Here is a 27,781-nt window from a genome sequence, read left to right on the forward strand (position 1 = left end):
AAACAATTATACGCACAAACAAGAAGTATTCAGCTCACCCCTCTTCACTCCTGATCACACCTCCGACGCACGGAAACACCCTGACCCGGGTGTATAGTGCATGCACAACATAAAGAAGCATTTTTCCAGCGTCTCCAGGAGATAAAATAATAATTGCTTTATTGAGAATATAAAATCTTCATACCATCAGGTAAAAATGACATAAAGAGACGTGCCCTTTCAGGGTAAAACGCGTAGGAAATTGCTCCCCTCCATACGCCTCTTTATGTCGTTTTTACCTGATGGTATGAAGATTTTATATTCTCAATAAAGCAATTATTATTTTATCTCCTGGAGACGCTGGAAAAATCCTTCTTTATGTTGTGCAACAACACTCTGCCAGGAAGAAGCAATTACTCCAAAGGAAACATAAAAAAACAGATTAATGTTTGAAAATGCACACAGGAACAAAGACCTTAATTTTTGGATACATGTCTTGCAGTCTGATTAAACTAAAATTGAACTTTTTAGCCATAACGACTATAGTTAAGTTTGGAGGAAAAAGGGAGAAGCTTGGAAGCCTAAGATCACCATCCCAACTGTGAAACACGGGGATGGCAGTATCATATTGTGGGGTTGCTTTGCTACAGGAGCAACTGGTGCACTTCACAAAATAGATGGCATCATGAGAAAAGAAGATTATGTGGCAATACTGTAGCAACATCTCAAGACATCAGCCAGGAAGTTAAAGCTCGGGCGTAAATGGCTTTTCCAAATGAACAATGACCCGAAGCCTACTGCCATAATGGTAACAAAGTGGCTTAAGGATCGCAAAGTCAATGTTTGGAGTGGCCATCACAAAAGCCCTGATCCTAATCCTATTGAAAATTTATGGGCAAAGCTTAACCCCTTCACAACCTTTGACGCCACATAGGCGTCATGAAAAGTCGTGCCAAAACGACCCATGACGCCTATGTAGCGTCATGACTTTAAAGCCCCCCTGCGGGTCGGGTGACCGGGGTCACTGAAAGGTCACCCGACCCGCAGATACAGGGGGCTTTGTTCTTCACCATAGGGGGCGTGGCTTCGCCCCCACGTGGCTACGATCACTCTGATTGGCTGTGAAAAGTGAAACAGTCAATCAGAGCGATAGTAATATTTCATCAATGAAAATTGATGAAATATTACAATCCAGCCATGGCCGATGCTGCAGTAGCATCGGACATGGCTGGAGACCGTGATCTGACCCCCCCACCGACTCACGGGGCCGATCGGCCCCCGATACCGCCCTGACGGTGGCAATGTGCCGCCGCCGTCATCATCTGCTCCCCTCCCCCTTCTCTAGACTCCCCCCACCTTCCGACCCCCTCCTCACCCCCCGGTACCTCCGATGTCCCTCTCCTGCTCCCGGTGTCCCGCGGTCCTGCTTCATGGGCACCGCCATCTTGGAAAATGGCGGCCGCATGCGCAGTGCGCCTGTCAGAGACACCGCACTGAACTTGCTCACTGAGCCAGTGCGCGTGTCCTGAGTAAAGCAAACTGTGCTCAAAGCTACCTGTGGAGCGGGCAGCAACCGAATAGATGCGTACTTCAGAGCTGCAGGTCCTGAAGCACGTGACTGCTAGAGACATGGCCTAAACTCCACAGAGCTAGGAGCTGCAAGACAATTCCTAGCAGAGTAACTGCAAGACAAAGTTACCAAGGGGCATAGACAGTGAGAATAGGACGTAGCCAATGAGTCACACACAGAGATAGCTGTAGGGTACCAAAGGGGGCGAGCAGAGAGTAGTCAGGTCACATGCAATGAGTCATACACAGATAGTTGCAAGGTACAAGAGGGGCGAGCAGAGAGTAGTCAGGTCACATGCAATGAGTCATACACAGATAATAACGCAGTACAAAATCAACAGGCAAACTCACAACGGGAAACAGAATCGGGTCAGAACCATATAAACAAGCTATAGCAACAAACAGGCACACGGGGGTCAGCACACTAGGCCAATGGCAAAAGTATAACTGGCAGGGATTGAAGCTACCCAGGGGTTTACGAAGCTCTCCCAGAACCAGAAAGAGGCCACAATCATTAACCCCAAGTGTGCAGGTCAAAACCTGCACAGAGCTCCAGACATTAACCCCCGGTGTGCAGCTCAAAAACCCACACTGGGATCATGACAGTACCCCCCTCTCAACGGGGGGCCTCCGGACCCCCAGGCTTCCCCGGGTACTTGGCATGGAACGCCTGAACCAGGCGATCTGCATGTACCAAGCGAGCAGGGACCCATGAGCGCTCTTCTGGTCCATATCCCTTCCAGTGGACCAGGTACTGCAAAGAGCGGCGCACCTGCCGAGAGTCCACAATATGTCCGACCTCATACTCCAATTCACCCTCCACCAGCACTGGAGGAACAACAGTCTCAGAGTTCTCTTTGACAGATCCTGCTGGTTTCAACAGAGACTTATGGAACACATTAGATATTTTTAAGGAGGCGGGGAGACGCAACCTATATGCCACAGGGTTGACTATCTCCATGATCTCGTACGGACCAATGAACTTTGGTCCCAACTTAACAGATGGTACCTTTAAGTTGATGTTACGCGTGGAGAGCCAAACCTTCTCTCCCACCTGAAACATGTCTCCCGAGGCTCTCTTTTTGTCCGCAAAATATTTGTATCTCCCCTGGGCTCGAGAGATATTACGCTGGACCTCAGCCCAGAGGTCTTTTAACCGTTGGACGGACCCCTCTGCTCCTGGACAACCGGAATCCACCCGAGAAAACTCCCCAAAATGCGGATTAAAGCCATAGTTAATCAGGAATGGGGACATGTTGGTGGACTGACTCACCCGGTTGTTAAAAGCGAATTCAGCCAACGGTAAAGCATCACACCAATCCTCCTGTCTGGCGGAGGTCAGACACCTGAGAATTTGCTCCAGGGATTGATTGGTGCGTTCTGTCTGACCATTACTCTCCGGGTGATATGCCGACGAGAAGGAGAGTGAGATGCCCAATTTCATACAGAACACCCTCCAAAATTTGGCCACAAACTGCACACCTCTGTCAGACACAACATTCAGGGGTACCCCATGCAATCGGACCACATGCTGCACAAACAATCTTGACAACGTTTCTGCTGAAGGTAATGCTGCCAAGGGAATGAAATGGGCCTGTTTAGAAAACCTATCCACCACCACCCAGATCACGGTATTGCCCCTGGAAGGTGGAAGGCCGGTAACAAAATCCATGGAAAGATGAGTCCATGGCCTATCAGGAACCGGTAAAGGTATGAGTTCCCCAGCTGGTCGGTTATGCGAGCTTCTGGAACGGGCACATATGCCACAAGCAGAAACAAATTCCTTGACATCGGACCTTAACGAAGGCCACCAAAAACCCCTGGCTACTGCCTCTCTAGTGGCCGTGATACCTGGATGAGCACTCAGCCTAGAATCATGAAACTCCTTCAGAAGTCTAGGCCGCAATGAATCTGGAACAAACAGTTTATCGCTTGGCCTGGTTGCCGGAGCTAGGGCCTGAGCCCTTAGGATTTCTTGTTCCAACTCAGTTGAGACCCCCGCCACTACCACCCCTGGGGAAAGAATGGAGGACGGCGGCTCAGGGGGAGACACTGGATCAAAACTTCTGGACAGGGCATCCGCTTTAACATTTTTGGACCCCGGTCGAAAAGTAATTGAGAACTTTAATCGTGAAAAAAAAAGTGACCAACGGGCCTGTCTAGGAGTAAGCCTCTTAGCAGATTCAAGGTATGCCAAATTTTTGTGATCCGTGATAACCGTGATAGGGTGAGCCGCCCCTTCCAAAAAGTGCCTCCATTCCTCAAACGCCAGCTTGACCGCAAGAAGTTGGACCAGATGGCCCAGGAGGTCCCTTCCAACTCTACGATTCTACGATTCTAAGTTCTCTATTGCCTACATCATAGTTTTTCTCAGCTGAAGAGAACTTCTTGGAGAAGAAGGCACAGGGTTTGAGATTGGTAAGGGTGGCCGGACCCTGGGACAGCACAGCCCCCACCCCCACTTCAGAAGCATCCACCTCCACAATGAATGGTTTGGACAGGTCAGGTTGTACCAACACCGGGGCAGACATAAAACATTTCTTAATTGCTGAGAAGGATTCCTTAGCGATTACAGACCAATTTTTTACATCAGCTCCCTTCTGGGTAAGATCCGTGAGTGGTTTCACCACTTGTGAGAAACCTTTAATGAATCTCCGGTAATAGTTCGCAAATCCTAAGAAGAGCTGGAGCCCCTTGAGATCTCGAGGCTGAACCCAGTCAGCGATCGCCAGCACCTTCTTAGGATCATACGAAACCCCTCACAGGACACAATCAACCCCAAAAAAGACAGCTCCTGTACAAAAAATGAACATTTTTCCAATTTGGCAAACAATTGGTTCTCCCTGAGTCTCTGAAGAACTGTCTTTAGATGTTGCAAGTGAGATTGACTGTCCGGGGAATACACCAAAATATCATCCAAATAAATAATAACAAAACGGCCTATCAGATCAGAAAACACAACATTGATGAAATTTTGGAAAATAGCGGGTGCATTAGTTAACCCAAATGGCATTACCAGGTTCTCAAAGAGTCCTTCTGATGTGAGGAATGCCGTTTTCCACTCGTCCCCTTCCCGAACCCTTATCAGATTGTAGGCCCCCCGCAGATCTAACTTGGAGAACCATTGGGCCCCAGCTAACTGGTTACATAAGCCTGGGATGAGGGGAAGCGGGTAAGAGTTCCTAACCGTTATCTTGTTCAGTTCCCGAAAGTCGAGGCACGGCCGCAAACCACCATCTTTTTTCTTCACAAAGAAGAACCCTGCTGCCACAGGTGACACAGAAGGCCTGATATGCCCTTTGCGGAGACTCTCAGCTATGTACTCCTTCATGGCTTGGCGCTCAGGCCCAGACAAATTGAACAATCGAGCCTTAGGTAACTTGGCTCCGGGTACTAAATCAATGGCACAATCATAGGGTCTATGTGGTGGCAGCGCCTCAGCCTCACTTTCGGAAAAAACGTCTTCGAAATCTTTCAGGTACTCCGGAATACCTTCCAGATCGACAGACGACACAGACACGGATTTAACAGCGTTAACAAGATGTCCCCGGTTACCACATTTATTATTGCATCCCCATTGAGTGATTTCCCCTGTAACCCAATCAATGGTAGGATTATGGCGTTGAAGCCAAGGCATCCCCAGTACCACCTGCAGGCAAGTTATCTAGCACCAGACAACTTAGTTTCTCCACATGAGTGGAACCCACTTTTAGAGAAAAATGTTCAGACCTGCAACAGATACCGTCTTGGTTAAGAGGAGATGAGTCAATTGCCACAAGTTTAACAGGATCATGAAGCCTGACTGTCCCTATCTTATTAAGAGTCATAACCTTGGTATCAATCAGGTTCACAGCCGAACCGCAGTCAATAAAAGCAGTAGTCTGAACAGGACCATAACCAAGTTCCAGTTCCACCTGCAGCACCATTTTTGCACATGAGGAAAATTGTACCTGAAGGTCTGGGTAGCCTCCTCGATTACTACCCAGACCTAGTCGTTTCCCGCCATCTTGGAGGATGGCGGACAGGAGGGGCAGTCCTTCTTCCAATGTCCAGATTTCCCACAATAGAAGCACAACTGCTTTTCCCGGCGGCGTCTTCTTTCTTTTCCCTCACAGGTGACAGCGCTCACCTCCATAGCCATAGGAAGAGACTGGGTCTCATCACCACTGAAGAATAAGGGCGATTCCCGTTGCATAATGCCTCTAGCCCGCAGCCTGCGATCCATGCGAACCGCTTGGACCATGGCATCCTCCAGGGAGTCAGGCGGAGGATGGAATGTCAAAGCATCCTTCAGACGTTCACACAGGCCTCTGTGGAACAGCCCCCGAAGGGCGGCATCACTCCAGGAAATCTCCGCTGCCCAACGTCTGAATTCAGTACAGAACCATTCGGCCGAGTGCTCCCCCTGACAGACACTCATTACTTTGTCCTCAGCCAACCGCACTCTATCAGGCTCATCATAAATAAGCCCTAAGGCTTCAAAAAATGCATCCACAGACATTCTCTCAGGGGCAGAAGAGGAAAGCGAGAACGCCCAGGCTTGTGGGGACCCCCTAAGCAGGGACATCACCACCCCCACCCTCTGTTTCTCATCCCCAGAGGAGCGGGGTCTCAAAGAAAAAAAAAGCTTACAGCCCTCCTTAAATGCCCTGAAGTCATCCTTGTTACCAGAAAACATATCTGGCAATTTAACCGGGGATTCAAGTGGGACTAAAATTACATCTCTATTCCCCACCTGCTGGAAGCCTGCGGAAAGTACCCCCTGAACCGAGTCCTCAACCCGCCGTTGGGACTGGGCCAGAGATTGGTGTTCCAAACTAAGCTTCTGCAGTGACTGAGTCAAGCTTTTCACCTGCTCAGATAAAGCACACATTGGGTCCATGCTGCAGAAGTGGGGAGAGAGAAAGAAGAAAAAAAAAAAAAAAAATTGTAGGCCAGTTATAATGTCAGAGACACCGCACTGAACTTGCTCACTGAGCCAGTGCGCGTGTCCTGAGTAAAGCGAACTGTGCTCAAAGCTACCTGTGGAGCGGGCAGCAACCGAATAGATGCGTACTTCAGAGCTGCAGGTCCTGAAGCACGTGACTGCTAGAAGCGTGGCCTAAACTCCACAGAGCTAGGAGCTGCAAGACAATTCCTAGCAGAGTAACTGCGAGACAAAGTTACCAAGGGGCATAGACAGTGAGAATAGTCAGGACGTAGCCAATGAGTCAAACACAGAGATAGCTGTAGGGTACCAAAGGGGGCGAGCAGAGAGTAGTCAGGTCACATGCAATGAGTCATACACAGATAGTTGCAAGGTACAAGAGGGGCGAGCAGAGAGTAGCCAGGTCACATGCAATGAGTCATACACAGATAATAACGCAGTACAAAATCAACAGGCAAACTCACAACGGGAAACAGAATCGGGTCAGAACCATATAAACAAGCTATAGCAACAAACAGGCACACGGGGGTCAGCACACTAGGCCAATGGCAAAAGTATAACTGGCAGGGATTGAAGCTACCCAGGGGTTTACGAAGCTCTCCCAGAACCAGAAAGAGGCCACAATCATTAACCCCAAGTGTGCAGGTCAAAACCTGCACAGAGCTCCAGACATTAACCCCCGGTGTGCAGCTCAAAAACCCGCACTGGGATCATGACAGCGCCTGCCGGCTGCAGATTCATTCCTTCTATTTTGATCACTGTGAGAGTTTATCACAGTGATCAAAATAGAATGAAAAGTAAATAAACCCCCCGTTTGTCACCCCCATAGGCAGGAACAACTAATAAAATAAAGAAATTATTTTTATTTTTCCATTAAGGTTAGGGTTGGAAAGAGGGTTAGGGCTAGGGTTGGAACGAGGGCTAGGGTTAGGGTTGGAAATAGGGTTAGGGTTGGAATTAGGGTTAGGGTAGGAATTAGGGTTAGAGTGGAATTAGGGTTAGGGTTGGAATTAGGGTTAGGGTTAGAACTAGGTTTAGGTTGGAATTAGGGTTAGGGTTGGAATTACAGTTAGGGATAGGGTTAGGGGTGTGTTAGGGCTAGGGTTATGGTTAGGGTTGGGATTAGGGTTAGGGTTGTGTTGGGGTTAGGGCTGTGGTTAGGGGTGTGTTGGAATTAGGATTGGAGTTAGAATTGAGGGGTTTCCACTGTTTAGGCACATCAGGGGGTCTCCAATGGCAACATGGTGCAACCATTGATTCCAGCCAATTTTGCGTTCAAAAAGTCAAACGGTGCTCCCACCCATCCAAGCCCCGAAGTGTGCCCAAACAGTGGTTTACCCCAACATATGGGGTATCAGCGTACTCAGGAAAAATTGCACAACAACTTTGGTGGTCTAATTTCTCCTGTTACCCTTGGGAAAATAAAAAATTGGGGCTAAAAAATTATTTTTGTGGAAAAAAATGATTTTTTTATTTTCACGTCTCTGCGCTATAAACTTCTGTGAAGCACTTGGGAGTTCAAAGTGCTCACCAGACATTTAGATAAGTTCCTTGGAAGGTCTAGTTTCCAAAATGGGGTCACTTGTGGTGGGTTTCTACTGTTTAGGCACATCAGGGGCTCTGAAAATATAACGACGACCACAGACCTTTCCATCAAAGTCTGCATTTCGAAATGTCACTACTTCCATTCTCAGCCCTTATGTGCGCCCAAACAATGGTTCACCCCCACATATGGGGTATCAGCGTACTCAGGACAAACTGGACAACAACTCTTGGAGTCCAATTTCTCCTGTTATCCTTGTGAAAATAAAAATTTGCGAGCTAAAAAATCATTTTTTGAGGAAAAAAAATGATTTTTTATTTTCACAGCTTTGCGTTATAAACTTCTGTGAAGCACTTGGGGGTTCAAAGTGCTCACCACACATCTAGATAAGTTTCTTGGAGGGTCTAGTTTAAAAAATGGGGTCACTTGTGGGGGGTTCCACAGTTTAGGTACATCAGGGGCTCTGCAAATGTAACATGACGCCCGCAGACAATTCCATCAAAGTCAGCATTTCATAATGTCACTACTTCCCTTCCGAGCCCCAACGTGTGCCCAAACAGTGGTACCCACCCACATATGGGGTACCAGCATACTCAGGACAAACTGGACAACAACTCTTGGGGTCCAATTTATCCTGTTACCCTTGTGGGAAAAAAATTGCTTGCTAAAAATATTTTTTTTTGAGGAAAAAAAATGATTTTTTGTTTTCACGGCTCTGCTTTATAATCTTTTGTGAAGCACTTGGGAGTTCATAGTGCTCACTATGCATCTAGATAAGTTCCTTTGGGGGTCTAGTTTCCAAAATGGGGTCATTTGTGGGGGTGCTCCAATGTTTAGGCACACAGGGGCTCTCCAAACACAACATGGTGTCCGCTAACGATTAGAGGTAATTTTCATTTCAAAAAGTCAAATGGCGCTCCTTCCCTTCTGAGCCCTGCCGTGCACCCAAACATTGGTTCCCCCCCACATATGGGGTATCGGTGTACGTAGAACAAATTGCACAACAACTTTTGTGGTGCAATTTCTCCTGTTACCCTTGTGAAAATAAAAAATAGCGTGCTAAAAAATGATTTTTGAGGAAAAAAATGATTTTTTATTTTCACTGCTCTGCGTTATAAACTTCTGTGAAGCACCTGGGGGCTCAAAGTGCTCACCACACATCTAGATAAGTTCCATAAGGGGTCTAGTTTCCAAAATGGTGTTACTTGTGGGGGGATTTCACTGTTTAGGCACACAGGGGCTCTCCAAACGCGACATGGTGTCTGATAACGATTGGAGCTAATTTTCCATTCAAAAGTCAAATAGCGCTCCTTCCCTTCCGGACCCTGCCGTGTGCCCAAACAGTGGTTTATGACCACATATGAGGTATCGGTGTACTCAGGAGAAATTGCCCAACAAATTTTAGCATCCATTTTATCCTGTTGCCCATGTGAAAATGAAAAAACTGAGGCTAAAAGAAAATTTTTGTGAAAAAAAAGTACGTTTTTTTTTTACCAATCAATTTGTGAAGCACCTGGGGGGTTCAAAGTGATCATTATGCATGTAGAAAAATTCCTTGGGGGGTCTAGTTTCCAAAATGGGGTCACTTGTGGGGGAGCTCCAATGTTTAGGCACACAGGGCCTCTCCAAACATGACATGGCAACCGCTAAATATTCCAGCATATTTTCCATTCCAAAAGTCAAACGGCGCTCCTTGCCTTCTAAGCTCTGCCATGCGCCCAAACAATGGTTTGACCACATATGAGGTATCAGTGTACTTAGGAGAAATTGCCCGACAAATTTTAGGATCCATTTTATCCTGTTGCCCATGTGAAAATGAAAAAATTGATGCTAAAAGAAAATTTTTGCTGTAAAAATTAAAATGTCCATTTTTTCTTTCAACGTTGCTTTAGTTCCTGTGAAACACCTGAAGGGTTAATAATCTTCTTGAATGTAGTTTTGAGTAGCTTGAGGGGTGCAGTTTTTAGAATGGTGTCACTTTTGGGTATTTTCTGCCATATAGACCCCCTCAAAGTGACTTCAAATATGAGGTGGTCCCTAAAAAAATGGTTTTGCAAATTTTGTTGTAAAAATGAGAAATCGCTGGTCAACTTTTAACCCTTATAACTTCCTAACAAAAAAAATTTGTTTCCAAAATTGTGCTGATGTAAAGTAGACATGTGGAAAATGCTATTTAGTAACCACTTTGTGTCACATAACTCTCTGGTTTAACAGAATAAAAATTCAAAATTTGAAAATTGCGAAATTTTCGCCAAATTTCTGATTTTTTCACAAATAAACGCAAACATTATCGACCTAAATTTACCACTAACATGAAGCCCAATATGTCACAAAAAACAATCTCAGAATCGCTAGGATCCGTTGAAGCGTTCCTGAGTTATTACCTCCTAAAGGGACACTGGTCAGAATTGCAAAAAATGGCCAGGTCATTAAGGATAAAATAGGCTGGGTCATGAAAGGGTTAAAAGGCTGGTGCAAGCAAGGAGACCTACAAACCTGGGTCAGTTACACCAGTTTTGGCAGGTGGAATGGGCCCAAATTCTGACCAACTATTGTGAGAAGCTTGTGGAAGGATATCCCAAACGTTTGACCCAAGTCATTCAGTTTAAAGGCAATGGGGCCAAATACTAATGAAACGTATGCAAACTTTTAGGGTATGTGCACACCCTGTGAATTCTGCTGCGGATCCACTGCGGATTTGGCCCTGCGGATCCGCAGCAGTTTCCGCTGTGTTGTACAGTACCTTTATTTTCAATGGAAAATGAAAACCGCAGTGCACATGCTGCAGATTTTTCCGCGCAGATTTACTGCGGTTTTAAATCCCCAGCATGTCACTTCTTTGTGCGGAATCCATAGCGGTTTCACACCTGCTCCATTGTACAGATGTCAAACCGCAGGGCAAAACCACAGGCTAATCCGCAGGTAAACCACAGGTCTTTTGACCTGCGGATATACCGCAGATTTTGCCAAATCCGCGCGGAAAAATCCACAGCACAATCTGCAATGTGTGCACTTACCCTAAACATTGTAGTAAGTAATAAAAATGCCTTAAAACATTCTCTCTCATTATTCTGGCATTTGGCAAATATTAATAATTCTGGTAATCCTAACTGACCTAAAACGGGAAAGGTTTATTATTATTTCATGTCAGATATTGATAAAAACATGCATATGTGTCTATTTATATAGTGTATGTAAACTTCTGGTTTCAACTTTATGTAAAAACGCATAGGAGCACATTTATTAATCTTGTGCAACAGTCACATTTATCACAGTAGCTCAAGCTGATAAATTTGGCTTATCTTTAGACACTTTTATCTAACTTTATGCCCCTGCGATAGGTTGGATATTTTTCATGTCTAAATTCTGGTGCGATTTGATGCATTTTGTTAAATCTTAAAGAGGTGGTCTGATGTCCAAAGTAATTTTCCACCTAAATCTCTAACAATTTAGTGCCATAATGTAAACGATTTTCTAATTTACTTTAGTTTAAAAATTCCATATCCTTCTCTAACTACACTAACTGCTTTTTTTTTTCCTTCCTTCCTTTTTGATGATGCCCCTGCAAGTCACACCACAGGTCTTTTCATGCCAGGAATTCTGAAAACGTGCACTAACAATGCGCTTTGTTGCTGACTCATTACTGCTGATCTGAGCAGGCAACATAGGGTGCACTGTCATTGTGCACATCGTGCAGGGAATAGCCCAGCCCCTGAAACTAGCGTCGCTAATGATGCTTCACTTCAGGGCGGGGGCAGAGGCTATGACAGTGACCGCATAGTAGTATTATTTGACTGTTAACACATTAATTGATGTCATTTACCTCTGAGATCATTTCATAAATACTGTAAATGTGATAATGATGCTTTCATGCTGATGTATTCTATTTGTCCTTAAAGGGAACACATGATGGGAGAAGATGCTTTTTGCATTGAAATGGCAAGTTGTGCCTTAACAAAATTGGTGGAAAAGCTTGAGAATGTGGCAAAGAGTTGTGGAAGTGATGGACATTTGTTTTTTCAATGGGCAGAAAAAATTAAGGTAAGTTTTCATGAAAATGTTACTGAATCAATTCAGGGTAAGGATCATTATAAAATAAAGAAATACTGGTTATTTATAACTCAAATGCACCTCTGCTCCAGTGGTGTCCGCCAGGACCTGAAGTGATGTCTTGATCATGAGATACCTGACCACCGACACCAAGACTGATTTTCTGTAGCTGTCAGATAACCGATGGACAGCACATCATCACTTCTGGTCCTGGTGGTGACTTCCTCCACCACCCTGGGAATGGTTGAGCATTCTAGTGGCAATAACAATAATTTCTTTGCTTTTATTACAGGTCTTATAGTAAAGATTCATTCCTACAAAAGTGAAGGAGGCAGGCAGCTTGTGCTTTTATCATTGTCAACTAGCAATGTTAAAAAAAACTGAAAAACTTATGGAAAAGTGATAAAAAACAGATGGGAAAAATACTTCTGTTTTCCTTCTGTTTTCCATGGATCTCCTTAAACTTAATTTGGCCAAGCCTGATTCACAAAACTAGCTGAGAATAGGACATGTACTGAGTTTAACATACAGAAAGGACACATGCATCAACTGAAAAAATAGATGCATGATTTTTTACGTTAAAAGCTACAGGTCAATTTGTTTTAATAGTGGACTGCACTCAGATAAGGAAAAACTGCTGTGTGAATGTAGCCTAAGGCAAATTTCGAAAAGTCCCAGAAATATGGAATGTTCACTTCTTGGCAAATGCACAAATCACAGATATGACACAAACTAATGCTTATTTGATAAACTCAAAATTATGGAAGGATATAATACGTAAAGGAAATAATACAAATAGTTAAGCTAAAAAGCTGGAGAGATAAAAACGAGAGATGAGAATTGCCAGTCACTATAAAAATCACACATCATATCCCAATCCCAAGTCAGGCACGGCACGAAACATATCATAGATAGTATGTGGGGATACAAAATTACAAAATAATCATATACAGTAGCTCTGTCACAGATCGACACACAGAACACGAGGAGTAATACATGCATACATAGAGTATTAAAAATCATGGTTATTTCACAAAATATTGATTTCTGAACTCTTCCTGAGTTAAAACATTAGTATTGTTGTTTCTAAATTATTATGAACTTGTTTGTTCTCTTTGAACTATTTGAGGTCTGAAAGCACTGTTTGTTTGTTTTTTTTAATTTTGACCATTTTTCTTTGTGAGAAAAATAAAATATTGCTTGGAAATTTGGAGACACATTGTCAAAAGTTTATAGACTATAAGAACATTTTACATTTTACTCTAAAATATACCTATAAAGAGAAAAATCAGACAAACTGAACATTTGGAAGTGGTCTCTTAATTTTTGCCGGGGCTGTATGGGCTGTATAGTAAAGAATGTTTGAAAAGATAAAACTAGCTGTGTCAAGAATATATGTTAATACCTCGTTTTAAGCATACAGTTGTGGCCAAAAGTATTGACACCCTGCAATTCTGTCAGATAATACTCAGTTTCTTCCTGAAAATGATTGCAAACACAAATTCTTTGGTATTATTATCTTCATTTAATTTGTCTTAAATGAAAAAACACAAAAGAGAATGAAGCAAAAAGCAAAACATTGATCATTTCACACAAAACTCCAAAAATGGGCCAGACAAAAGTATTGGCACCCTCAGCCTAATGCTTGGTTGCACAACCTTTAGCCAAAATAACTGCGACCAACCGCTTCCGGTAACCATCAATGAGTTTCTTACAATGCTCTGCTGGAATTTTAGACCATTCTTCTTTGGCAAACTGCTCCAGGTCCCTGATATTTGAAGGGTGCCTTCTCCAAACTGCCATTTTTAGATCTCTCCACAGGTGTTCTATGGGATTCAGGTCTGGACTCATTGCTGGCCACCTTAGAAGTCTCCAGTGCTTTCTCCCAAACCATTTTCTAGTGCTTTTTGAAGTGTGTTTTGGGTCATTGTCCTGCTGGAAGACCCATGACCTCTGAGGGAGACCCAGCTTTCTCACACTGGGCCCTACATTATGCTGCAAAATTTGTTGGTAGTCTTCAGACTTCATAATGCCATGCACGTGGTCAAGCAGTCCAGTGCCAGAGGTAGCAAAGCAACCCCAAAACATCAGGGAACCTCCGCCATGTTTGACTGTAGGGACCGTGTTCTTTTCTTTGAATGCCTCTTTTTTTCTCCTGTTAACTCTATGTTGATGCCTTTGCCCAAAAAGCTCTACTTTTGTGTCATCATCTCACCAGAGAACATTCTTCCAAAACGTTTTAGGCTTTTTCAGGTAAGTTTTGGCAAACTCCAGCCCGGCTTTTTTATGCCTCGGGGTAAGAAGTGGGGTCTTCCTGGGTCTCCTACCATACAGTCCCTTTTCATTCAGATGCCGACGGATAGTACGGGTTGACACTGTTGTACCCTCGGACTGCAGGGCAGCTTGAACTTGTTTGGATGTTAGTCGAGGTTCTTTATCCAACATCCGCACAATCTTGTGTTGAAATCTCTTGTCAATTTTTCTTTTCCGTCCACATCTAGGGAGGTTAGCCACAGTGCCATGGGCTTTAAACTTCTTGATGACACTGCGCACGGTAGACACAGGAACATTCAGGTCTTTGGAGATGGACTTGTAGCCTTGAGATTGCTCATGCTTCCTCACAATTTGGTTTCTCAAGTCCTCAGACAGTTCTTTGGTCTTCTTTCTTTTCTCCATGTTCAATGTGGTACACACAAGGACACAGGACAGAGGTTGAGTCAACTTTAATCCATGTCAACTGGCTGCAAGTGTGATTTAGTTATTGCCAACACCTGTTAGGTGCCACAGGTAAGTTACAGGTGCTGTTAATTACACAAATTAGAGAAGCATCACATGATTTTTTGAACAGTGCCAATACTTTTGTCCACCCTCTTTTTTATGTTTGGTGTGGAATTATATCCAATTTGGCTTTAGGACAATTCTTTTTGTGTTTTTTCATTTAAGACAAATTAAATGAAGATAATAATAACAAAGAATTTGTGTTTGCAATCATTTTCAGGAAGAAACTGAGTATTATATGACAAAATTGCAGGGGTGTCAATACTTTTGGCCACAACTGTAGGTTTTTAATGTTTAAACTATGCTATATATACCTGTTATCCGGTGATACTGTACCCTTTCTCAACTTTCTACAATCTTGTCGAATCCATACTGGGCTTGAGAACGTCTGAGTCTGCCTCTTGAAATATCTACGGAGATTTAGAATGTTTAAACTATACTATATATACCTGCTATCTGATGATACTGTACACTTTTTCTACTTTTTATATTCTTGTCTAATCCATACTGAGCCTGTGAGCGTCGCTGTGTGACTGATGGTAAAAATAGGGAGATTGACAATCATCCTTTGACTGTATAGAGCTGTACGCTTCTGATACAGTACCATATATCTGATGTTATTTTGGGTTCATTTTCTGCAACATTTTGAAGTTTGGTGGAAGAGGCTGCGGACGTGTGCGTGGGGCGGCCAGCTGGTGCTGATGGTGGTGGTGCATCTGCTGGTAGTGGCAAAAGCATAATAGCAGCTAAGGCAGGAGGTGTTGAGCCTGCGTCATGGCCTGGCTCCAGAACGCCTGGAAGGCTACCTTTTCTGGGAGTTGGTTAACCGCTTTTAAAACCGGAGCATCAGGAACTGGTTTTGGCTTACATTGCCGAAACAGACTCCAGCTAATATGCCCTCCTCTTCTGAAGTTTCAAAAAATGCAAGCACTGAGTCGTCAAGTGCTGGCTCCTGGTCAGGAAGAACCCCTTTCCTTGTGTCCTTCACCCCCTCCCAAAGTGAATGATGCAGCAGGCCACACTTCACATTAGTCCATGTAGCTCTTTCTATCATACCATGCCTGGGTTATCAAGTCAAATTGTGAATTCCCCAGTCCAAGATGAATCTGACATGGAGTGTGGGCGGCCAGCCAGGGCAGTGGGGGTAATCGGTACCGGGCCGGTGTCTCAGAGGGATGTGTCACGTTGGTGGTGATGACCCGTTCCGTGGCCACGGGCGTCCATGCAAAGGGGAGAATAACGTTTATAGGTGAATGATACGTGACGCCACCTGTGGTTTCTGATCAGATTGACCCGCGCTGCAGTGTCGCTTCTCTGGGACAGATGTTGTGGTGCAGCTAAGGCCGGTTTCACATTAGCGCATTTTCAGCGCGCGCACGGCCGGGGGTAGCTCCGCCCCCGAGCCGGCTCTCTGCCCGGCGTGCCCGCCCCTTGCTTGTAGCGCCGCCTACTAGCGGACAGCGGCGCCTGCGATCGGCGCACCCTATCTTTAGCATAGGGTGCGCAGATCGTGCGCAGGCCGTGCGCTAGTTGCGCTTTGACCTGTGCTGCGCACTTTTGACGGTGCGCCGTGCGCGCCAAAATCAAACTTTTCGGATTTTGGCGCGCACGGCGCACCGTCAAAGGTGCGCAGCACAGGTCAAAGCGCAACTAGCGCACGGCCTGCGCACGATCTGCGCACCCTATGCTAAAGATAGGGTGCGCCGATCGCAGGCGCCGCTGTCCGCTAGTAGGCGGCGCTACAAGCAAGGGGCGGGCACGCCGGGCAGAGAGCCGGCTCGGGGGCGGAGCTACCCCCGGCCGTGCGCGCGCTGAAAATGCGCTAATGTGAAACCGGCCTAAGATGTAGAAGCCCTGCACAGGTAGGGCCGTAGTCGCAGGGCAGATGAAAGAGTTGGTAGATGGTGTGCAGTGCAGGATGTAGCAGAGCTGTGCACCAGACGCAGGAGAAAGATGACAGACACAGTCGTGCAGTTCCTTTACCTGTACTTGGTAAGTGCCGTCCAGGACCCAGAGTACAGATGGAGAAGGAGTTGGTCAGCCTGGAAGCAAATTTGGAATTCTCTCTCTGCAGATAGGTAATGTGGCCTCTGTTCTAGCGCTTATCTGAGGTACTTGCAGTACTGAGTTCACTGAAGTTCCCCCTGTTGACTCTCTTTTGGAAGTTTCTCGTATGGCAGGCAGCCTTAGCCTTTTCCTTCTGGCTCACACACATCGCTGCTGGGGCCTCTGAGCCTTAGTTGGGAACAGAGTATTTACAGCTGCTACTTCCTCCGGTTTCAGCTGCAGGACCGTCCGTGTCCCTACAAACTCAGAGACCGGAATACCGATCATGCGCTCCAGCTAGGAGTGAGCCTTAACTCTGCTCATCATTCAAGCTCCCCTTCTCACGTCCACACACTTCCCCTTCCCTTCACAGACTGCCCCAACTTTCCTCCTCCCGACCACAGAGAGCAGCTCCTCAGCAGTCAGGTTCAGAGGTCTCCCTGCTGGCCTGGAGTGGGAACTGTGTTGTGTGTTGGTTTATCTGCTAGAGAGATCCTTTGTTGCTCCCAAGCATGACATCATACTCCCTAGGAGGAAGGTAATGCCACTGTGGCAACCGTACTCCTGGGGGCACCACAAGTGCACTGATGCCCAGCCACTGCTAGATGATTCTGCTGGTACATTGACCCAGACCACTATATTCCCCTCGCACTCTACACAGCCAGAATCTGACCCTGATGAAACTCAGGTTCCCCTTCCTGCATACTATACCACCTTACACGGTGACAAAGAGGAAGGTGCAGATGAAAGTGCAGGTTCCTTGAGCAGGTTGGGGGGCATACTCATGGGCGACGGCACTGGCACCGGGCCCCTCATAGTATGCAAAAGTGTCTCTGCCGGTGGGCCCACCCCCACCCGCCGTCAGACACACCGCCGTACTATGAGGGGCCCTGTGCCAGTGCCGTCGCCAATGAGAGGGCCCCCTTCTTGCTCAGGATCACAGCACTTGCAAAGTTGAAATACTTACCTCTCCCTGCTCCACCGCCGTGACGTCTTCTGCGTTTCCTGACAGTGACATTCTGGTCAGAGAACGCGATGACATCACGTCTGTACGCCATCTGCCTAAACAGTCTAAGTGCAGTGAGATGGAAGATGGGGACGATGAGGAGTCCAGACTAGAACAGGGATTCCCTAGCGAGGAGACTTATTTACTTGTTTTCAATGTTGGGACAGCTATTTTTGGGGAGCACTATACTCTGGAGAATGATATATGAGGCCCACCATACACTGGAGCATTCCAAAGGTGGACATCAGACACTGGAGCAGCATTTACAGGGCCCATTATGCACTGGAGCATTAGAAATGGAGACCATTATATATGGAGCATTATTTGGGCCCATAACACAGTGGAACTTCATCCATGGGGACCAACATATACTGCAGCATTATGTGGCGCTCATCATATACTGTTTCAAACATTATATGGGACCAATGATTCTGTATGGAGAAATATATGGGCCTTATTAGTCTGTATGGCGCACTATGCGGTGGCCATAATACTGTATGGAGAAATATACTGTCCGTTTTTGGAGCTATTGGAGAATTTAAGATGGATATCATTCATGAGATGTAAGAAGTGAAGTATTTTTCATAGTACTATACTGCTATTTCTCTGCCGTATCAGAGGATCAAGAATTGTGGCATGTGTTAAAGGAGCCCAGTGACACTCTTTGGCCCAGGGCCCACTAATATCTGGAGCCAGCCATACCCCCCCCCACAACTTTAGCCAAATAATCCCCAGTTTTCAATGCCTAACTATTATTATAAAGTAAATTAAGGTTGACAAGCTTAAGTAATAAGAATTGATGTTTTTGGCATTAAAATGGGCACTGTAGGTGTGTTTCCTGTCCTCCACTCCCTGCCATCCTTGGTTCCCCATTGACTTGCATTGGGTTTCGTGTTTCAGTCGGCCTTCAACTTTTCACGATAATCGGCTGATTTCGTTCGACCCGACTTTTGAGAAAGTCGGGTTTCATGAAACCCGACTTGACCTGAAAAAAGGCAAAGTCGCTCATCTCTAGTGGTGACCATACTCCTGGGGGCGCCACACATACATCACCCACAGGTACATGCAACTCCTAAATGGATACGTGTGATGTGCAGTTATTAGTACCCTTCGACATGAATCTAATACAGCCTCTGTCAGCTATAGCTCCGCAATACACACAGCTTCTACCTTGGTGGTTACTTGAAGCAGCCATCTGTGTACAGAGGTGGACAGTGGACACAACCAGTCACGGTGAGGACTGGAGCGAAGGACAGGGTCACTGATCTGCTGGCAGTCCCTAAGCCCATCAGTAAATGTGTTGTGTATTCAAGAGATCGACTTCTTGAGCTGAGCAGGTTGAAGCCTTCTCCAGCTGTGGCCATACCACAGGTTCCTTGTGAAGTGTGGAGACCTTTTAGAGGCTGCAGAGCAGGAAAAAAGTTCAAGTCCAGGAGAAGAAAGTTTGAGCCATCAGTACCATCAATCATCATGGGCAATGTGTGCTCGCTTGGAAATAAGACGGATGAACTGCTAGCTCTGTGTAAAACCCAGACGGAGTTCAAGGAATGCAGTCTTATGTGCTTTACAGAAACCTTGTTACATGGGGACATTCCTGATTCAAGTGACTCAGTTCCAGGGTTTCAAATGGTTCGGGCTGATAGACACAAAGCCAAATGTGGTAAGAAGACGGGTGGGGGGTTATACTATACATTAATAACAGATGGTGTAATCAGCAGCACATAACTGTTAAGGAAAGTCACTGCTGTCAAAACACTGAACTCGTAGCAGCTGCCTTAGGCCTTACTATCTACCTAGAGAATTTTCCATTTTGCATTGCAATAATCATGTATATACCTCCATCTGCTAGCCAAGAGGCAGCTAGGGAAGTGCTGTTGGGGGTGTTGGCTCTCCTTCAGACAAAGAACCCAAACTCGTTAACATTAATCTCTGGGGATTTTAACAGAGTCACGATCTCAAAGGCTCTTCCAAAGTTCTATCAAGTTCTATCAATATGTTAAATGTGCAACAAGGGACAGCAGTATATTGGATCTCCTCTATGCAAATGTTGAAGTGGCCTATTCATCGTCTGCATTACCCCCTTGGGAAATCTGACCACAACCTCATACTATTGTCTCCATCTTATCAACCTGTTGTCAGCAACAATAAAACTAATCAGGAAGTGGTCTCCTGCAGCTGAGGAGGCCCTGCAAGACTGCTTTGACCTCACAGACTGGGAGGTGATATGCGACAGAGGAGAGCATGATGATGTAGATGATATTGTCGGGAGAGTAACTGATTCGATAATTTTTGTACTGATACTGTAGTACCAGTTAAAACGATTCGATGTTATGCAAATAACAATCCTTGGATTACAAAATAATTGAAATACTTACTAAATGAGAAAAAAATGGCATTTAAAATGAAGGATACTAAGAAACTGAAATTGATACAAAGCGACTTAAAGGGGAAAATTAAGAATGCCCGTGAGACATTCCGAATTAAATTAGAAAATAAACTATCACACAATTCCAAGGAGGTTTGGTCGAGCATGATGCAGTTAACTGGGTTTAAGGCTAGGCCAGAGCATGGGGAAGTGGCTTTGCCCATGGATAATGAAATGAACGAGTTCTTCAACAGATTTACCAACACATGTGCTGCGTCATCAGGAATGAGAGATAGAGCTGAGGAACGATCGGCAGCATTGACTTTTGGTGATGAACTGTCTGCTTTCACAGTCTCCCCAAGTGATGTGAGGAAACAGTTTCGTAAACTAGTCATTGGCAAAGCAGCTGGACCTGATGGCCTCAGTCCACATGTCCTAAAAGTGTGTGCAAACCAACTATGTAATGTCTTTCAGCTCCTGTTTAACAGGAGCCTACAATCTCAGAGAATACCAGTGCTGTGGAAGACCACCTGCCTGGTGCCGATTCCCAAGATCACCTTTCCAACTTCCCTACACGACTATCGTAGAGTGGCCTTAACATCACTTGCTATGAAGTCATTGGAAAGAATAGTACTTACCTACTTGCGCCCTAGAGTGAGGGCCTACACTGACCCCCTGCAGTTTGCGTACCAGCAGAGATTGGGGGTGGATGATGCTGTAGTGTCTCTGCTACATACAATACATTCATTCTTGGACAATGATGGAACTGCAGTGCGCGCCATGTTCTTTGACTTCTCTAGTGCTTTCAATACCTTACAGCCTCTCTTATTATGAAATAAGTTGACTGATATGGCAGTGGATGAGGGGATGGTGAACTGGATAAGCGACTACCTGACGGACAGGCCGCAGTTTGTAAGGAAGGGGGAGGTGGTATCTGGCTATGTACAGAGCAGTGTGGGAGCCCCTCAGGGTACAGTGCTGTCGCCCTTCCTCTTCACATTGTATACAGCTGACTTTCAGTATAAATCCAATTTTTGTCACCTCCAAAAATTCTCAGATGACTCAGTGATTGTAGGGGGCATTGTGGGGGACTGGGGTGAGGAGGAATATAGAAGGGTGGTTTCTGACTTTGTGGATTGGTGCCAGACTAAATGTAAAGAAAACCAAGGAGATGGTGGTGAGTTATAGAAGAAAAAAAGATGACTATTGCTGGCCAGTAGGTGGAGATGGTTGAGACCTACAAATATTTGGGGGTTCACCTTGACAGCAAACTTGATTGGAGGTGTCATACAGAGAAGATTCACAAGAAGGGAATGAGCAGACTGTACTTTCTGTGGAAGCTCAGGTCATTCAATGTGTGCAGTAAAATGCTGGAAATGTTCTACCAGTCTGTTGTAGCAAGCGCCATCTTTTTTGCTATCATTTGCTGGGGCATTAGTGTGCGAGTAGCTGACGCCAATAAGCTCAACAAACTTATCAAGAAGGCAAGTGCGGCTGTTGGCCTCCATCTTGACTCTTTTGAGGAGGTAGTGGAAGATAGGATTCAAAAGAAGTGCAGGCCTATAATGAACAATAATACACACCCACTATACGGGCTGTTCTTGAGTCAGAAGAGCACATTCAGCAGCCGTCTAATCCTACTAAGGTGCAAGAAGGAGAGATTCAGGAAATTGTTTGTGCCTACTGCTCTGGGGAAGTGTGAAAGATGGCTATGACCTAGGGATGTATAACAATTCACTAAGGGTGAAAGGTGGCTATGACCTAGGGCTGGCGCACTAATGTAAAGGATCAGAAACTTGTGTACCTTTGTTTGTTACTTATTGTGGTTAGTCATGCGCAGGATCTGTGTCTAGTAATTACTCTATGTAATGCTGTTTGTAATGTAATGTATTAATGCTGTTCATAATGTTTTGTTTGTAATGCTGTTGTAACGCTGCTGTGATACCATATTTTCCCTCGGGATCAATAAAGTGTATCGTATCGTATATGAATATACAAAGTAGTAGCAAAAAGGGTATGATTGTTTTATGGCGTTAATTAAGAAAAAGGCAATTCATTTTTTAGGTTCACACCTTTCGGCTGTAGTGTAAAAAATGTCATGATGCAAAAAGCCTTAGGCTACGGTCACATAATGACAGTTTGGTGAGTTTTTTATGTTGCAGCATTTCTGCACCTATTGGGTAAATTAGGTTACTTCTGTTTTTTGTTCTTGTGTTTTCGTTCATTTTTTACACGCGTTTTTGATGCTGTTTTTTTTTGTCTCTTGTTGATATGTGATGCTGATACTTCCTGGTATTTGACTTTGACCATACTGTACTGATACAGTCATGTGTGGATTGCATGCGGTTTAGTGAGTTTCTCATATTAAAACGTGTATGCATTATTTAACTGCGGATTTTTCAAATTTAATATAAGTCTATGATAAAAACCTCCAGATAAAACGCATTGTACGTACTCACAATATCCAAGCAGTATCATTTCTCCTCTCCTACTCCTCATCTCGGCATGCTTAGCATGTCATTCTCCGCAAGGAGAAATGATACTTCTTGGATATCGGTCAGATGCCTCTGACACAGCCAAACCAGATCTCACACTTTGCACTGACAAGGGGCAGTACCCCGAAACACAGTGTCTGCAAATTGAGATTCTGGTTTGGCTTTTATCCTAAGTCATGTAACAAGGCTCGTTAAAGGGTCGACATTAACTTCTAGGATTGCTACTTCCAATAGGTGGCACTAGAGTTCTAGTCCTCTTCCTCTCTGAAGAGGCAATTTGCATACGTACTCACAAGAAATCAACATGTTGCGATTTTCCAACACGCACCGCAGGTCAAGTTGGCATGAGATTTTTGTCATCCTTATCCACTTTGCTAGAACTGTAAAAGCTGTGTGTTTGGCTCATCGTGGGAAATTAACCTTGTCAAGATTTTTCTCCAGTCTCCCTATATCTTGGGCTTGTTAACCCTTTCAATGCAAGTTTTGTGAGTAAGTCCATTACATTGAGTTACAAAATACTGAGATGCTCCTCACATCTTCGTTCCTTTTGGATCGCTGATACTTGTGAGGTGTTCAGACAACATAGCTTTAAGGGCAGCGGCTCTCCCAACCTGAGCCTCACAGCTTCATATACAGTATTTCTATGAGGCTGTCACTCTCGGTTCGGGAGATCCGTGGCCAGTCCGTGCATTAGCGGCCCGCAGTCATCTGCATGAGTCCTAAGTGTGTACAACAAACAATATAATGTTGGTTGTATTGGACACTTTACAGCAGGTACACCACAGGTTATAGTGCTAATTATAAGTAACCCAATTCCTATCCTAGTAGGTTTGTTAGTCACACTAACCTTTGTTGAGTTTAAATGTAGGGGTTTATTCTGCATTTATTGCTTCTGAATTTATATAATCTCTTACATGTCAGCCAATTATTAGATGTTTGCACATAGAAAATAAAAGTGTCAGGATATTCCCGGTAGTAACTTCTCTTTTGGGTACTGCAACTTTTGTCAAGGAAGTTTCTGACTTTCGTATCTTGATTTAAAGGGAGTCAGTAGATGTTAGATGGGAAAGGAGCCCTGAACTACTGTATTTAGCCCCGCCAATGGAGCACCAAGTGCCTCTGCTTGGTTTGAGCGTGGTTGTTCTGAAGAAGTATGTATACTCTGAAACACGTTGATAAACCACCTACTGTTCATTCGGAGTGGCATCCTTCATCCACAAGGCAGCCCAGATTTACCCCATTTGTTTCTCCTTTACCTGTCCTTGGTTTCAGCATTCAGTCTGTGCTGACAGATTCCCTTTAATATAGATAAATATCTCTTAATGATACCTTCATTTACTAACAAAATAAAAAAGACTGTTAAATTCAACCTCAATTCATGCTACCCAAACCACAGGCAGCATTAATCAGAGCCTGGTTGCACGATTACAGCTCAGTGTGTTTTTCTTTGCAACACTGAAACATTTAAGACAACGTAGTTTAAAGATACTGCCGGGAAACTAGAGGGAGAGAAGAGTGTCATTCCATGCCACCCTGGCTGGATTCTCCGCACATCCCTCCAGGTGATTAGGTCCTGCCCATTTGTGTACATAGGGAGAAACTAGTCAGTCCCCAGTTGGTGCTTCAAAATCTGTTTTCTGTGAAGCACAGGCTATAATTGGGGCGCCCGCCAGGGCAGTAGGATTACTCGGTACCTGGCCGCTTCTTAAAGAGGCAGTGTCACAGCGGCGGTGACCCTCCGTGGCCCTGGGTGTCCAATAAAAGGGGTATATTTACAAGGGATGATAATAGTGTTCGTGACGCCACCTGTGGTATCTGATCAGAGGTGACCAGTGCTGCAGTGCAGATCCTCTGGGACTGGTGGTGGAATGCAGCAGAGTTGGTATAGCTCTCCACAGGCAGAGCTTAGTCCCAGGGCAGTTGTAATAGAAGATGTTGAGGGAGATGGTGGTGTAGTGTTAGGCAAGGGATGTAGCAGTGCTGAGAAGGCATTGCAGAAGGAATTCAGAAGAAACAGCTGGGTGCAGTTCCAAAGCTTTACTCACAGTTCTGGTGCACACAGATGCCCGCTTGGTGCCGTGTCCTTCAGGTGAGGGGCTCAGTCAACTCCCAGGCAGATGGAGAACACTTTGCCAGCACTCTCTTCAGTATATGCTTTTCCTGGCCATCTCACTGTGTTGCTTTCTCGCCTCTTCCTACACAACACCTCACAGCCAGTGTCCCAGACCAGAAGCCGCAGACCTTATCGGATAACGTGCACAGTTCGTTTCCTTGGTCCCTTATGGCTGCTTTTCCGGTGAAGATAACTGTATAAAAGGAAAAAGATAGCCAGCTCACCTGTCGGCATGTGTTGTGGGACGCACGGACCACGTGCAGTCATCACGTAGTAGTCAGAACTGTTAGGCATCAGGTTCCTGCAGCTGCACAGAAGGAATCCAGAGCATTGCATCCAGCAGTCTCCCATTCTCCTCCGACCGCTCAGGAGCCTGCACAGGAATCTCGGCATCTCAGACGCTCTGCTCAGACCAGCTCTGTAGGACTGGTTGTTGCTGCCACCTCTGGGTCAGCAAAAGCAGTGCAAACTGTCCTGCAGCAAGCCACTTCAGTGGCTAAGTCCACTGTTGTGAGTTCATTTTCCCCTTCGTCACTGAGGTCTGGTGAACTCCCTATTCTGGTAAAGGAAGGTAATGAGCCTGATTATCAGGCACCTGAGCCTAATGAGGATGACTGGCTGAGTGGAGTCACGGACTGGATATAAGGCTGCCGACGCCCTTCTGCCCTGCGGGTGATTTCTCTGTGGACTTCTAGGACACCAGTCTGATTCCTGCTCCTCTAAAGCTAAGTTTTCTGCTTTGCCTGTTAGCATTTGTCTTTTGTTTTTGTTTTCCTTGCTTTTCTGGATTCTGCCATTCCCTGCTGGGGTGAGCTGAATCTCCTTTTGCCTGTTGCTCTGTCTTCAGAATATTCCTGAGTACTGACATAGCTTTTTTGAAGCCTAGCGTCTTCAGGGCCTTTTTCACTGTCAGTCTGTTGGCTCTTATTTTCATAGGGTTTTTCACGGATTGCAGACAGCAGCCTTCCTGTCCACGCCGTCAGACTCTTTAAGCCCTTCTCCTTACGAGTGGCGGTCGTTTATCGCCCTCCAGGCTCCTCCCGCCAGTTTCTAGACCACTTCACCACCTGGCTTACTCACTTTCTATCCTGTGACATCCCCACCCTCATCATGGGAGACTTTAACATCCCCATCAATGATCCGCTCTCCCAGTCTGCCTCTCATCTTCTTTCTCTAACTTCTTCATTCGGCCTCTCACAGTTTACTAATTCTCCTACACATGAGGACGGGAATACTCTGGACCTGGTTTTCTCCCGTCCCGGCTCGCTGCACGACTTTACTAATTCACCCCTCCCGCTCTCGGACCACAACCTTCTTTCCTTCTCTGTCAAAAATTGTCTCCTCACCCGGAACACCCCCACTTACCACACTTATCGGAATACACGTACCATTAATACCCAACAGCTTAGGGACAATCTCCACACATCTTTAGCCCCCATCTCCACCCTCTCCTGTCCAGACATAGCATTGTCACACTTCAATAATACACTGAAGAATGCCCTAGATGAAGCAGCACCTTCTATACGCAGAAAGACCCGACACAGACAACGACAGCCCTGGCACACAACGCAAACACGCTTTCTTCAGCGCTGCTCGAGGTGTGCAGAGCGGCAGTGGAGAAAATCTCTCTTAGCAGAAGACTTCATCCACTATAAGTTCATGCTCAAAACCTATAACTCTGCCCTTCATCTGGCCAAACAATCCTACTTCACCACCCTCATCACCTCACTATCCAACAACCCAAGACGACTTTTTGAAACCTTAAACTCCCTCCTGAAACCTAAAGTACAGGCCCCCATCACCAACCTCAGCGGTGAGGATCTGGCCACTTATTTCCTAGAAAAAATCAACCACATCCATCAGGATATCTCAGCCCTATCTCCTCAGTGCCTGGATCCCCTTCCCTGCCGCACCTCAAGCTCACTAGACATCTTTGAGCCTGTTTCAGAAGAAGAAGTTTCCAAGCTCCTCGCTTCTGCTCGGCCTACAACCTGCAACAGTGACCCTATTCCTTCACAGCTCCTGCAGTCTCTCTCACCAGTGGTCACCACTCACCTGACTAAAATATTTAACCTCTCTCTTTCTTCAGGTATATTTCCCTCCTCATTTAAACATGCCATCATAACCCCTTTACTTAAAAAGCCATCCCTGGACCAGAACTGCACTGCTAACTACAGACCTGTCTCTAACCTTCCCTTCATCTCTAAACTCCTGGAACGCCTGGTCCACTCCCGTCTAATCCGCTATCTCTCGGATAACTCTCTTCTCGACCCCTTACAATCTGGTTTCCGCTCTTTACACTCTACTGAAACTGCCCTCACTAAAGGCTCTAATGATTTAATAACAGCTAAATCGAAAGGTCATTGCTCCCTGCTGATTCTCCTGGATCTCTCTGCCGCATTTGACACTGTGGATCACCAGCTCCTCCTCACTATGCTCCGCTCTATAGGCCTCAAGGACACGGCCCTCTCCTGGTTCTCCTCCTACCTCTCTGACCGCTCCTTCACTGTATCTTTTTCCGGCTCCTCTTCCTCTTCTCGTCCCCTTACTATCGGGGTCCCGCAGGGCTCAGTCCTAGGCCCCCTCCTCTTCTCTTTATACACTGCCCCTATTGGACAAACAATCAGCAGATTTGGGTTCCAGTATCATCTCTATGCTGATGACACCCAATTATACACTTCTTCCCCTGACATCACCCCTACCCTAATTCAAAATACCAAGGATTGTCTGTCTGCTGTCTCTAGCATCATGTCCTCCCTCTATCTGAAACTAAATCTCTCTAAAACTGAACTTCTTGTGTTTCTCCCCTCTACTAACCTCACTCTACCTAACATCGAAATAACCCTGGAGGGTTCAACCATAACTCCCAAGCAGCATGCACGCTGTCTTGGGGTCATATTCGACACTGAA

General features: G+C 45.5%; 1 protein-coding gene across 3 annotated transcripts in view; it reads left to right on the top strand.

Annotated features, from left to right (window-relative positions):
* Positions 1-27,781, top strand: part of STAT6 (signal transducer and activator of transcription 6) — a 243,067-nt gene that overhangs the window by 114,701 nt on the left and 100,585 nt on the right. For all 3 annotated transcript variants that reach the window (XM_073576848.1, XM_073576847.1, XM_073576849.1), the window contains exon 3: positions 11,918-12,059. In XM_073576848.1, coding sequence (XP_073432949.1) covers positions 11,918-12,059 — 142 coding nt within the window. The remainder of the gene's footprint in view (positions 1-11,917; positions 12,060-27,781) is intronic.

The sequence above is a fragment of the Dendrobates tinctorius genome, unplaced genomic scaffold (assembly GCF_039654945.1).
Source record: "Dendrobates tinctorius isolate UK_male_01 unplaced genomic scaffold, ASM3965494v1 ptg000051l, whole genome shotgun sequence".
Lineage (NCBI taxonomy): Eukaryota > Metazoa > Chordata > Amphibia > Anura > Dendrobatidae > Dendrobates > Dendrobates tinctorius.